This window comes from Sphaeramia orbicularis, chromosome 20 (assembly GCF_902148855.1).
Source record: "Sphaeramia orbicularis chromosome 20, fSphaOr1.1, whole genome shotgun sequence".
In the NCBI taxonomy this organism is placed as follows: Eukaryota; Metazoa; Chordata; class Actinopteri; order Kurtiformes; family Apogonidae; genus Sphaeramia; species Sphaeramia orbicularis.
Window position 1 is genome coordinate 18,111,091 of NC_043976.1, and position 13,684 is coordinate 18,124,774.

At 36.1% G+C, this 13,684-nt stretch overlaps 2 protein-coding genes across 4 annotated transcripts in view; one reads left to right on the top strand and one right to left on the bottom strand.

Annotated features, from left to right (window-relative positions):
• The first annotated feature begins 29 nt into the window (after positions 1-29).
• On the top strand, positions 30-7,999 carry LOC115410981 (protein adenylyltransferase SelO-like). 3 transcript variants are annotated; one of them, XM_030122846.1, is made up of 20 exons: positions 31-302; positions 605-1,041; positions 1,117-1,235; positions 1,319-1,447; positions 1,626-1,690; positions 1,781-1,837; positions 2,152-2,250; positions 2,331-2,398; positions 2,562-2,649; positions 2,775-2,844; positions 2,950-3,022; positions 3,101-3,184; positions 3,278-3,407; positions 4,824-4,868; positions 4,970-5,051; positions 5,257-5,349; positions 6,350-6,426; positions 6,523-6,563; positions 7,458-7,537; positions 7,665-7,999. In XM_030122846.1, exons 2-20 carry the CDS (start codon positions 813-815, stop codon positions 7,785-7,787), a joined length of 1,752 nt encoding a protein of 583 aa, XP_029978706.1. In that variant the 5' UTR covers positions 31-302; positions 605-812; the 3' UTR covers positions 7,788-7,999. The 3 variants fall into 3 exon arrangements, with proteins under 3 accessions (XP_029978708.1, XP_029978706.1, XP_029978707.1); XM_030122848.1 differs by lacking the exon at positions 7,665-7,999 and having other exon boundaries at positions 30-302; positions 6,523-6,602; positions 7,418-7,518; XM_030122847.1 differs by having other exon boundaries at positions 52-1,041.
• A 1,046-nt stretch (positions 8,000-9,045) lies between these two features.
• apbb1ip (amyloid beta (A4) precursor protein-binding, family B, member 1 interacting protein) overlaps positions 9,046-13,684 on the bottom strand; it is a 49,151-nt gene continuing 44,512 nt past the window's right edge. The window contains exons 11-14 of the mRNA XM_030122703.1: positions 13,053-13,151; positions 12,847-12,970; positions 12,675-12,736; positions 9,046-10,686 (exon numbers count right to left, since the gene is read on the bottom strand). Coding sequence (XP_029978563.1) covers positions 10,036-10,686; positions 12,675-12,736; positions 12,847-12,970; positions 13,053-13,151 — 936 coding nt within the window. The 3' untranslated portion in view covers positions 9,046-10,035. The remainder of the gene's footprint in view (positions 10,687-12,674; positions 12,737-12,846; positions 12,971-13,052; positions 13,152-13,684) is intronic.

The following is a 13,684-nucleotide window of genomic DNA, read 5'->3' on the forward strand; positions in this document are numbered from 1 at the left end:
ACCCGTCGACCAATGATGACGTTTCACAACAGGAAGTATTAGCCACAGCTGTTCGCAGACAGTAGAAGTGATTATTATTTTATTCAGAATATTTTCTGTAACTCACTGACAGCTGAAAATTATTATCGTTTTGTTTTTAGCCTGAAGATAACTTAATAAAAAGTCTTTCCCGCTCACTATATATAATTGGGCAAAAGTTTAATAGTGGATTGCTATTACTTAGCTTAGCTTAGCTTAGCTGAGTGGATGTTATCGAAATGTGAGCGTTTGTTTTGAAAAGTTGTGGCAAATAAAACCTGACAGTAAATATTTCTATGCGTTAAAACGTGACTGTAAATGTTTCTATACGTTAAAACCTGACATTAAATGTTTCTATATATTAAAACCTAACAGTAAATGTTTCTATACATTTAAACCTGACAGTAAATATTTATACGTTAAAACCTGACTGTAAATATTTCTATACGTTAAAACCTGACATTAAATATTTCTATGCGTTAAAACGTGACTAAATGTTTCTATACGTTAAAACCTGACATTAAATGTTTCTATATATTAAAACCTGACTGTAAATGTTTCTATACGTTAAAACATGACTGTAAAGGTAACCTTGCTCTCATTTCATGGTGGGGTTCAATATTTTTGTAATAAATGATACTATTTAAGAGTAAACTGATATAGGGCAGGATAACAAAAGTCTGGCTGAAATTTACATTTGGTCAGTAGCACTTTGTCCTGTGATAATGACTAGTTTAAAATAAGATTTATTTTACGTCTCTCATGGTGCCAGGTTTACTTGCTCTTTATTAGACATGCGGACCTTCCACAGAGCATTAGTCTTTGCCCTCATAGCAGTAAATATCCTTTCACCTATTTATATGCTTGATTTTTGCCAAAGTAGTGACCTAGACTGTCACAACCATGACATGTCATCAGACATACAGCCATCCGCACACACCTATAAATCCAGATGGAACATTAGTGTCACAAACCTGATGAAGGACTTGGACCACTTCAGAGTATCATCCAAAAAGCTCATAGGTACAATGAAATCTAACATTTCTCAATGTCAAATAATTCACAGCTGTAATAAAATCACTGGTCTCATTTCTACAGAAACATTCCCAGTTGATGAGATTAGTGGCAACTTTGTCCGCACTGTGAAAAACTGCATATTTTCCAAATCCATTCCAACCCCACTGAAAGGCCCGTTAAAGCTGGCAGCACTTTCTAAGGTGATGTTGTGATACAATATCATCAGTAGCAGAATCAGGAGTTTCACTCTAAGCTGTAACAATATGTGTGCTTTTCTCTGCAGGTTGTCATAGAGGAGATATTAGATTTAGACATGGCTGTAACACACTCCAGTGACTTTCTGCAGTTTATCAGTGGTGGCAGGCTGCTACCAGGATCTGTCCCTCTGGCACACAGATATGGAGGTCATCAGGTAAATATTGTTTTAGCTTTTATTTCAGTTCAGAGTAATACTTACTAATGTATTGATTACCTGCTGACCAGCTGAATGCCATGTCAAAAATACTTTTTGTTTAATTACAAAGAAAATAAATGGTCTTATTCATGAATGTAATTTTTTTTTTTTTTTTTTTTATCTCCCTTTCCACCAGTTTGGCTTCTGGGCGGGTCAGCTGGGTGATGGTCGAGCGCATTCCCTTGGTCAGTATAAAAACAGGTAAGTGTTTTTGTCCTTCCAATGAAAACTCTGAACATTTAGTCTACAGTAAAATAATTTTTTTTCTTAATGTAATGTGTTATTTCACAGGAAAGGAGACGTGTGGGAACTGCAGCTTAAAGGCTCTGGGAAAACACCATTTTCAAGGTATATGACAGCAATTTGTCTTCCTTGTTTCACTGTGAATTTGGCTTATGCTGCAGTATTTATTGGGCTACATCATTGAAAGCTGAAAAAGAAAAGTATAAATCACTTTAACACACATCTGGGTAAGTGTAAAATAATCTGTTATATTAGTGTTATAACTGTTGGAAATGCTCATTCTCTGAACCAAAGTTTATTTTAACTTTAAAGTTCACTATACATTTTTGAAACAGTGTGATTTGTTCTGCATGAAAAAGAAATTAACCTGCACAGCTGCTGTTGTTGACGTTGACGGTTTGGTGAAAACATCCTCTTAGGTCAGGAGATGGTCGAGCTGTGATCCGCTCATCTGTCAGAGAGTTTCTGTGCAGCGAGGCCATGCATTCCTTAGGGATTCCCACAAGCAGGGCTGCCAGGTGAATGTATTTCCCATGTCATGTTGTCTGTTTCATAGAATCATATTTTATTTATTCACTGATTTCTTGCTTGGTTTTAGTCTAATTGTAAGTGAGGAACCAGTGCTGAGGGACCAGTTCTACAACGGCAACGTGAAGACGGAAAGAGGTACAGAAAATACTGCAAGTTAGAAAAGTTATCAGTTTGTTAAATGCTTTGCACATGTGTACTTGTTTTATACACTGTATTCATTTAGTCACAGATAAATGTCTTGTTTTTTTTAAAAATGTATTTATGTATTTTCTTTATTTTTCTTAATTTTTTACCCCAGGAGCTGTTGTTCTTCGTTTAGCTAAGTCATGGTTTCGGATTGGATCATTAGAAATTTTGGCTGAAAGTGGAGAGATAGATCTTCTAAGGTGAGATCAGTCACATGATCAGGTTACAGCATGATGTCAAATGTTTGGATGCTTTAAAAAACCTCTTTTCATGGTCTTTACTCTGTTGCCTAAAGCAGTTTATGTTATGCTCATGTTGATTTCAGAAAACTACTGGATTTTGTGATTAATGAACATTTCCCTTCAATCAAAGCAAATGACCCAGATAAATATTTAGTAAGTTTTACATTTCAGTAAGTTGTACACTTCAGAAACAGCATCTAAGGTGTATCTGTACCCCTTATATCATACATTATTATTTACTAGCTTCTGTGGTTTTAGGTGTTTTATGCCACAGTTGTAAATGAAACAGCACATCTGATCGCACAGTGGATGTCAGTGGGATTTGCACATGGTGAGAACCTGCTTTGGCTGAACATTTCACACTAACAACTCTAATAACTAATAACAGTACTTTACTCTTTCTTAACAGGTGTGTGCAACACAGACAACTTCAGTCTCCTGTCCATCACTATCGACTATGGGCCCTTTGGCTTCATGGAGTCATACAACCCTAGTGTGTTCAGTGTTTCTTTGCTGTATTTCTCTGGAAAAAAAAAAAGAAATGTCTTGTTATTTGAAAATGTGACGTATAGCTGTAATGTTGCAGACTTTGTCCCAAACACTTCTGATGATGAGGGCAGATACAGGATCGGAGCTCAGGCCAACGTGGGTCTGTTTAACCTGGAGAAGCTGCTGGTGTCTCTGAGTCCAGTGCTTTCTCAAAAACAGCAGAAAGAGTAAGTATTATGATGGATCTAAGAAATGTATTTACCTCTAGAGCAGGGCTGTCAAACTCATTTTAGTTTAGGGGCCACATTAAGCTAAATTTGATCTGTAGTGGGCTGAACCAGTAAAATAATAACATAGAAATAATGTCAACTTCAAACTTTCCTCTATGTTTTAGAGCAAAAAAAGTACAATTTTAATAATATTCTGTCTCAGTTTATCATTTACACATGTACAGGGTGACACAAAAAAACGGGAACTTTTTAACAATCCAATAAAACCAAGAGTGATGGAAGAAAAATATTTTATTCATAGTAATTGAAACCTTAAAACATGCCATTTAAGAAACAATGATGGAATTTTCATTTTTTTAAAATTACTTCCTGTAGATGGCGTCCTCCTGTACGAATGCATTCTCGAAATGTGCTGTTGAGATTCCTCATTGACCGCTGCAACATCTCAGCTGGGATACTGTGAATTTCTTCCTGAATTCTCTGTTTTAACTCATCCAGAGTTCTTGGTCAAGTTGTGTACACTTTACCCTTGAGATAGCCCCACAAGAAAAAATCACAAACGAACAAATCTGGCGATCTAGGGGGCCAGGTAACATTACCGAATCTTGAGATCACATGGTTACCGAACAATTCTCGCACAGCCGCCAGTGGTTACTAAAATGGGGGTGTGTTTACTTGCTCAAGCTCACTGTCTCGCAGTGCTGCCACTTGCTCATGTCTGCCAATACGCACTTCAAAAATTCCCGTTTTTTTGGGTCACCCTGTACATTAGAACGTACAGATCACAATGGATCTACAAATACACACAAACATCTAATAACCGGCAGAATATTGTTAAAATTACACTTCAGACATTTCAAAATGTTCATATTTGTTCAGGTTATTTGTGTTTTTGTGAAAAGTTAGTTTGTTTTAGTGTAAATACAGTAAAATGACATGACAATGTTTACATTTACAAAGGGAAAAATTTGGAGTTGTGAGTATTTTTAGGTTATTCTGATAGTATTTTACTGATCTGACCCACTGGAGATTAAATTGGTCTGCTTGTGGTCCCTGAACTAAAAGTATTAATATCCTCGGTGTAATTTTTGCATTTCACAAATTAATCCCAGGGGCCGGACTGGACCCTTTGGCGGGCCGGATTTGGCCCCCGGGCCGCATGTTTGACACCTGTGCTCCAGAGTGTCAGAAGTTTGACATCCTCCTGAACATTTAGTGAACGATGGAGTATTTTGGTTTTCAAAACTGGGGGAGCAGAACCATTATCTGGCATATCATCACAACCTTTAATAATCTTAACAGATCAACTGAGTACAATTATTCATATTTAATTTACTGGTGTTTTTTATTAACTCTAGTCATATTATTTTTTAACTCTTTCTTTCTTTTCTGTTTTCTTATTGTGTCTTTCAGGGCTAAACATATTTTAAAAGGATATGTAGATATTTACCAGATGAGGTATGCTCCATGTGAAAATCTTTTTCATATGTTGTCATAAAGCAATGTGGCTGCGTCTGGGCGATATAATGACAGTGATCTATTTTCTAACTGCACTGTAGGATTCACCAACTTTTCAAAGCCAAACTTGGCCTTCTTGGTGAGGAAACGAATGATGGTTTCCTTATCGCCTTCCTGCTTCAGGCAAGTACCGTCCAGACTAACCGTCATCGTGCATGGTCAGATATTTCCTCACAGTCCATCTCACTCAACCACAGCAATTTGAGTTTAGTGTCAGTGCTCATATTGTTTTCCCTTTCAGTTCAATGCGCTCTAATATTGTCTCTGAAATATATGATAGTCCTGTCTTCAGCTGATAGAAATCCAATATTTCTGCTGGACTCTGCAGATGATGGAGGACACACAGAGTGACTTCACTATGACCTTCAGGCAGCTCAGTGAAGCGTCTGCAGATCAGCTTCACAGCAGGGACTTCACACAGGTACAGGCTTTTCTTGGGTTTTGTTAGGAAATTGGATGCTCATTTCTGTGATATACAGGGTGGGGAAGCAAAATTTACAACAAACATTTAGTTGTTTTTTCTCAGTAGGCACTACGTCAATTGTTTTGAAACCAAACATATATTGATGTCATAATCATACCTAACACTATTATCCATACCTTTTCAGAAACTTTTGCCCATATGAGTAATCAGGAAAGCAAACATTAAAGAGTGTGTGATTTGCTGAATGCACTCGTCACACCAAAGGAGATTTCAAAAATAGTTGGAGTGTCCATAAAGACTGTTTATAATGGAAAGAAGAGAATGACTATGAGCAAAACTATTACGAGAAAGTCTGGAAGTGGAGGAAGCAACAAAAAACGTACCAAAGCTTTTATTAAAGCTCTCAAATCCAAAATCCTAAAGGATCCAACCAAATCCATGAGAAAAATGGCAATTGAACTTGAGGTAGACAACAAGACCGTTAGAAATGCAGTAAAATATGATTTGAAGTTAAAATCTTACACAAGAACACCAAAACACTTGTTGACGACAGCAACAAATCCAACTTTAGCAATTTTTGGGAATCATGTTTATGGCCGCCTTCTAGCCCAGATCTAAACCCTCTGGATTCTGCTATTTGGGGCGTTTTAGAACATGCTACCAATAGAACATCACACAGCAATGTCGACTTTCTTAAAGATACTATTAAAGAAGAATGGGAGAAGTTGTCACCCGAATATTTGAGGAACACTTGCACAAGTTTCAGGAAGCGTGTGAAGGCAGTTATTGAGAAAGAAGGAGGACACATAGAATAAAAACATTTTCTATTATGTGAATTTTCTTGTGGCAAATAAATTCTCATGACTTTCAGTAAACTAATTGGTCATACACTGTCTTTCAATCCCTGCCTCAAAATATTGTAAATTTTGCTTCCCCACCCTGTATGTCCACTGCGTGTGTAATATACTGTAATAAACTTCACGTATTAATGTTTTAGTTGTGGGCTCTTGAGGACCTTTCATTGCACTTGCATTTCTCTGAATGGCTCAGCACATACCTGCTTCGCCTCAACAGGTGAGATGTTATAACATTTTCTGTAATGCCGCTTACATTTTTGCACCTTTAAATATTTTGGTTTAAATTCTGATTTTGTTTTCCTGGTGTCTTCAGGCAGGAAAATGAAGATGTGGATCGTCAACACAGGATGCAAAGTAAGCAAACAAAGAGAATCAGGACATTTGAAAAAGCGACTTCTGGGTGAAGTCAAGGGAAGGTTAACATGTGGTCAAAAAATTAAATTACAATTATCTACACCAAACTTATATTCTTAGGTAGGTAATTACTTATATTTTCAGGAAAATGTATTTTGAAATGAGAATAAATTTGTGGAAAAAAAAAAGTTTTCTGCCATCATTCTGGGTTCATTTTTATAATCTCTCATAAATGAACAAAATTTATTCCAAATACATTGATATTTGACTATTACTTTATTTGTCATATTCAAAACACAGTGTTTAAAATTAATAAATGCATATATCTATGCAAAATACATTTAAATATAATGTTAATATTATTTGTATGTTGTAAATATTGTAAAAAAAAAAAATAAAAAAATCTATATGATATTGATAATTGAAATAAAAAATGTTTAATTTGATATTTACTTTTCTTGTCCGTCTGTGACGTTGCCTTTTGTCAAAGCTCTTGCTATTTAGGTATGATCAAATATTTTTTTCCTCTATCCAATTATTAGGTTGTAAAATAGAGGGTTTAAGGTATACACTGAATATATTTTAGGATGAAAATGTCATAGGAACTTCACTTTTGAGGACTTTGTAATTCTTGCAAAAACTAGGCATAAATTTTTTTTGTCCATCTGTGACGCAGTAGTTTTTCATATTTTTCATTTAAAAATATTTGAAACAAAATTTTACCCTTTGAGTATGTTTAAGATGGCATTTAGACCTTTCCAGTTATGTGTAATATTTGTCTTAAACCTTTCTGGTTCAACAGTTATGTATCAAAAAGTAGTGGGCTGACCATCTGTGACGCCCTTGACCTCACCCTTCTGTATTTATTTAAAGCTTGTGTAAAACTTCTTTTAGGTGTAAATCCTCGGTACGTTCTGAGGAACTGGATGGCCGAGTCAGCTATACAGAAAGCTGAGATGAATGATTTTTCAGAGGTATTTATCTTATAAAAACAGATTAAGAAATTCTCTGTCATTTTCCAGATCTTTAACAGTCCTCCTTCACTCGCTCTTGATTGCCAGAATATTTATATCTTGCTGTGATCTGTCTCTGTACCACTAGGTGGAGCTGCTGCACCATGTCCTATCGTTTCCCTTTGTTACACAAGAGACTGCAGAGGAGGCGGGCTATGCAGCACGACCTCCACAGTGGGCTAAAGGGTTAAAAGTCAGCTGTTCCTCTTGAGTGCATGGACTAATGTGTATTTTAGTCTGGTGTTTCATATTTGAATCAGAGGTTTTTTTTCCAAAATGATATATGAACTGAAGGAGACAGAGTAACTCAAATCTTACTACTATTATAATGATATTTGTATCAGAAAACCACATTATGACAGTTGTATTTTAGTACGTAAGATACACATGTACTTTGCCGCCGAATTAAAGATAATGCGACTTCTAAGGCTCGTGTTTTGTTTCTTATATTATGAACTAGAACAGGGTGTCAAACTCATTTTAGTTCAGTTCCACATTCAGCCTAATATGATATAAAGTGGGCCGGACCAGTAAAATAATATAAGTAATAGGATAAGAACTTTTGAGTGTAAAACGTTAATTCTGTAATGAAAATGTTTCTATCCACAAATTGTACTTGAACATAACATGAACAAATATGAACAAGCTGAAAAATCTTTAGTAAAATAAGTACAATGTTAACAATATTACGCCTTAGTTTACCATTTATACATGTGAATCACAACTTGGAGATCACAGTGGATCTACAAATACACAAAACATTAAATAACGGAGAATATTGTTAAAATTCCACATACCTCTCTAAAGAGATTTCAGATTATTCACTTTTTTTTTTTTTTTTTTAATAAAAGGCTAGTCTGTAAATGTCAACATTTTTGTGCAATTTTACTTTTTTTACACTAAAACAATGAGAAAAATTTACAGTTTTCATTATTTATAGGTTATTATTATAGTATTTTACTGGGTTGAAAAATATTGAATTAAGCAAAAAAAAATCTTGAATAAAGCAAGAAATCATCTTGGATTAAGCAAAACAAATCTTGAATAAAGCAACAACAAAAAAACCCATCTTGAATTAAGCAAAAAAAAAAACAAAAAACCTTGAATTGAGAAAAAAAAAAATGTTGAATTTAGCAAAAAAAAAATCTTGAATTGAGCAAAAAAAAAAAGTTGAAGTAAGCAAAAAAAAAAATCTTGAATTAAGCAAAATCATTTTGAATTAAGACATTTCAGATATTCATATTTTTTTGTAAAAGACTAGTCTCTAAATGTAAACATTTTTGTGTAATTTTACTTTTTACACTAAAACAAAGAGACAAATTTACAGTTTTCATTATTTATAGGTTATTATGATAGTGTTTTACTGGTCTGATCCACTTTAGACCGAAATGACCTAAAAATGATTTTAACATCTTTGATCATTAATATCTTCAGTAATTTTTGCATTTCACAAATTCATCCCAGGGGCCAGATTGGACCCTTTGGCGGGCCGGATTTGGCCCCCGGGCCGCATGTTTGAGACATGTGAACTAGGAGAATATGTGCCTCTTTTTTATGAATCTGCCCCAAAATGTAATGGTTCTTTGGCCCATATTCCACCTTCCCACTAAGTGTCATGAAAATCAGTAGTTTTTTTTTTTTTTTTTTTTGCATAATCCTGCTGAAAGAAAGACTTAGAGCCTCCTTTGTGAAGATAATTAACCACTGATGCCCTGTGATATTCAATACTCCTTCACGTAAACACTCATACACACCAGACCCAGTAAATACAAACCAGATCAGATTCTTCTTACATTTCTGAGGGATTTGTAGCTTTTCTTTAAATGAGTAATATAGTTTCATTACACGCTGAATTGCAGGGGATTTGGGGGTTTTAGACAAGAGAAGGAAGTGGAGTAAACCCAAGAATGTAATCAAATGAAACATGTTCCATTTGTACATTTCTCATTTCAGAAGGAATTTTATGGATTTATTCATGAAGTTTTATTCGGGCATCAGTACTAACAGTTATTTCATCAGGTACACTGTATAACACAATATGTGTGCAACAGTATTTACATCTCTCGTTATAAAATGGTTTACAGTATATACAATTCCAAATTTTCCGTTTGTCTAATTACACTATGACAACATTATTTTCTTTAGTTGTACATAAATTCAACAGTTCTATATATATGAATGCACATAGTCAAGAACTTATGTAAATTGTAAAACATTTTCTGCTCGGTTTAACCCTTAAGTTTACGACTAAACTTACACTCGATCCACACAGCATTATATTCTGATGGAATGACGGAGCCTCTTGTGTTGAAAATATTAGTGAGGCTTCAACCGTGAACGTAAGTGGAGCTACTTTTGCATAAACTGAGGAAAAGATAATGAAGGGTTAAACTGTTCTTTGAGTGGGCACGGTTTCTATTCTATTTATACTGCATGGATGCTCTTCGTCTCTTCTCAGGCTAATGGTCACCTCGCTTTTTCTGCATGGCTAGCATCAGTTCTGACATGAAGTCTCCACCTCCACCCCCTCCTCCACCTCCTCCTCCGTGCAGCGGTGGTGTAGTCCTCTTTGGCGGAGGAGGAGGAACCTTCTTCAATGACCCAGAAGGCCGCACTGCTGCACGTGGGGCGGCCACTGGAGCTGGAGCTGGAGGTGGAGGTGGTGGTGGTGGAGGTGGAGGAGGTGCCCCGCTCCCTGTGAACACTGGCGGAGGTGGTGGTGGTAAATATTCTGGATCTGGTGGTGGAGGGGGCAGAGACTGGTCTATACCTCCAAACCTCGCCGGCGGAGGTGGTGGTAGAGAGCTGACTGGTGGAGGTGGAGGTGGCAGGGAGCCAAAGCCAGCAGCTGGAGGTGGGGGCGGGAGGAAGTCAGGCGGGGCCTCGGGGCTGTCGTCCATGGGCGGAGGTGGCGGTGGGGGAGGAAGGTTGTCCATTGCGGGTGGAGGAGGGAAGTTGGTCGGTAGGTGGCGGTTGGTTAAGTTGGGTGGTCTTGCTAAATTCTTTGCAGCCAGCGGGGGTGGAGGTGGAGGGGATGGGACTGGGTCTGGGGGGGGCGGTGGGAGGATCTCGCATGGAGGTGGAGGTGGAGGTAGGGTATTTCCAACATTCTGGGGAAACAGTAAAAAACATGATACAGCTTACACAGGAAACATACAGGACAGATTTTTAACTGGGGACTGTGGTATAAATATGTATTCTGGGTTCTGGTGCATTATGGGAAATGTAGGATCCAGTAGTTTGGATTCCACCTCTTCATCTTCTCACCCTGGATGTCATAAAAATTATTCGGTTCTAGAAATTCATTCAATTTCCATGTGTTATACGTTTTATTAAGACTGCGAAAAATAACATTAATATGAATGTTACTTTTGGCTTTAGTTGCTGGATTAAGGTTTTTTTTTTTTTTTTTTTTATCAAATAGAAATATTATGATCAAATCAGCAAACAATATTTAGAGATGTAACAACAAACACTGGCTAACAAAAAAAAATATCTTAAAAGCCTTAAAAGTCCTACTTTATTTAACCCTCCGGTATCCGGGTGCACCTTTTTGGCACACTTCGCACTTTGTTTTTGAAAACTTCATATTATTTTTCACAATTTAAATAAGGTTAGAATTCAAAAGTTGTTCATTTTTACATGATCTTTACAATTCTGGCCACCAACTAAAATTTGCACATTGTAAACAAAAGAAAATTAGAAGACTAGCATCTGTCTCCCAAGTGTGCCTAAAACGCACTATTTCTTCCATTTGATATGTATGATTAGGGCTGACCTTGATTTATATAAATAAAATCAAATTAGAACAGAAAAATAAGTACGTATAAGTATAATATGTGCATTTTTGGCACACTCGGTGACAGATGCTATTATTTTTGAACATTTGACATAGCGCCAAAAATAATAATGCAAATTAACCAAATGTTGGAGTTAATCACTGACATATGCCAGGATGAAAAAATCAAATAATATGTCATCCACTTTTTATATAGTACAGTGAAAAAAATTATTATTGTTTTGTTTTTTGAATCCAAAAAAATGGTTTGTTTACATTAACAAACACGGCATTTAAAGGGTTAAAAAAAATGTGACAATTATTGAGTATTTGGTATTTTTATTTACAGCTCAAGTTGATGAAACAGAAAAAAAGTGTAAAAGAATTAAAAACAAACTGTATGAAAAATTTTTTGACATTATTCCACAAGTGTGCCAAAAAGGCACACTTGGTGCTTAGTAAAGGCCTTGCAGGACGGGATACCAGAGAGTTAAAAACACTCCAGCAATAAAGTGTAATTAACATGTTATCATTGAACGTCTTATTGTCAACCAGGCCGAGTTCTATTTGACCCATATTTAATCTGATGTAGTTTAGGTTGTGTTTCAGACGTATGTTAAACAGTTTAATACACGCACTTTGGCCTACACCTGAATTAACAATAACCATAACCATCATGTCAGTGATGCAAAGTCAGAAATGCCCATTTCTTCTAAACTGCCCCTCCTCAGATCCATTTATTTTATTGAATTTCTCTGCACAATTTCTTTTGTTCTACTCCATAAATGTCACTGTCTGTTTGTATCCAATGGTACAATAAATCAATCACTAAGGAATATGACATGCTTTTTTCATGAAGTATATAAACAGCATTTAGCTTTTATTATTATAGACCCTATTGAAAGAGAAATTCAGGTTCTCAGGAAAAAAATTGTTAATCAATCAATAAGGTCAACCAACTAATGATTAATAAATTAATTGATAATTTGCATCCCTAGTTAGTATCTGGTCATGTGATCTTCGTTACCTCGATTTCTAAGCTGATGACACTCTAAACTGCCTACTTCCATAATAAAAGACTTGGGTCAGTTTTTCATGTTCTTCTTTAACTTAATATCAGAGTGAAAAGTAATCTGAGGCACAAACCAACCAAACAACCAAACAAACAAAAACCAGGGCTGTAGTTTTTTTGGTTTGCTGCAACATTGTTTTAACATTAAATTTAAACCATGATTTGAGCCTTGTTGTCTTAAATGTGACTTGTTGGGTCTACCACTTCCTGATATTTACTGATATTAGTTTCCATCAGAAGTTTCCTACCTGAGATAGAGGACCTGGTTGAGGACTGGAGGCATGTCCGTTGGCCTGACTCGGTGATTTGGCTACAAGACGAAGAAACACCGTGGATTTATAAATGGAACAGTGAAAAGTCAGTGATTTGCAGTCCAGCCGTTGGTGAAACACTAAGTCTGGAGGAACCTGTGGGTTCTACCTTTGATCGTTGGTGAGGGTGTGGATGCGTTGGAGCTTGATGGAGTGCTACGGTTCGTCCACACGGCGCTAACAGCAGCTTTCTTCTCAGCTGTTTTAAAGTTGTCATACAATGATACACCGTACTGGAAATGTAAGAAACACACCGAACGTCTCAGATTTGATCCTTTTGAGAAATTATCAGTATATGCCGTCGTCTAAATGTACCTTTGCGATCCGTATTCCAGTCACCCAAAGATTCATGGCCCGAGCGTCGTCACAACAAAGGTACTTGATGTACTGAGACTCTTTCTGGATCTGAGGATGCTACAGAGACAAGGACACATATGATCAGGTTAGGAATCATTGGATTTATTGAATTTTAGTCTCGATAGATCTAGAGCAGGGGTGTCAAACTCATTTTAGTTCAGTGGCCACATCCAGTCTGATATGATAGAAAGTGGGCCGGACCAGTAAAGTAATATAAACAACAGGATAAAAACTTTTGAGTGAAAAAACTAAATTCCGGAAAATAAAAAATACACTTAAATATGCTTAAATATTCTACAATACACGCAAAAATACATTTAAATATGCTTAAATATTCTACAATGCACGCAAAAATATGCTTAAATATGCTTCAACATTCTACAATACATGCAAAAGTACACTTGAATATGCTTAAATATCCTACAATACACGCAAAAGTACACTTAAATATGCTTAAATATCCTGCAATACACACAAAAGTACACTTAAATATGCTTACATATTCTACAATACACGCGGAAATTCACTTGAATATGCTTAAATATTCTACAATACACGCAAAAATACATTTATCCTTAAATGTTCTACAA

Coding starts and splice junctions, on each gene's coding strand:
- LOC115410981 (XM_030122846.1), top strand. CDS start 813: ATGCGGACCTTCCACAGAGCATTAGTCTTTGCCCTCATAGCAGTAAAT. Junction 2,650..2,774: donor GGAGAGATAGATCTTCTAAG/GTGAGATCAGTC, acceptor TGTTGATTTCAG/AAAACTACTGGATTTTGTGA. Junction 6,564..7,457: donor TCGTCAACACAGGATGCAAA/GTAAGCAAACAA, acceptor AACTTCTTTTAG/GTGTAAATCCTCGGTACGTT.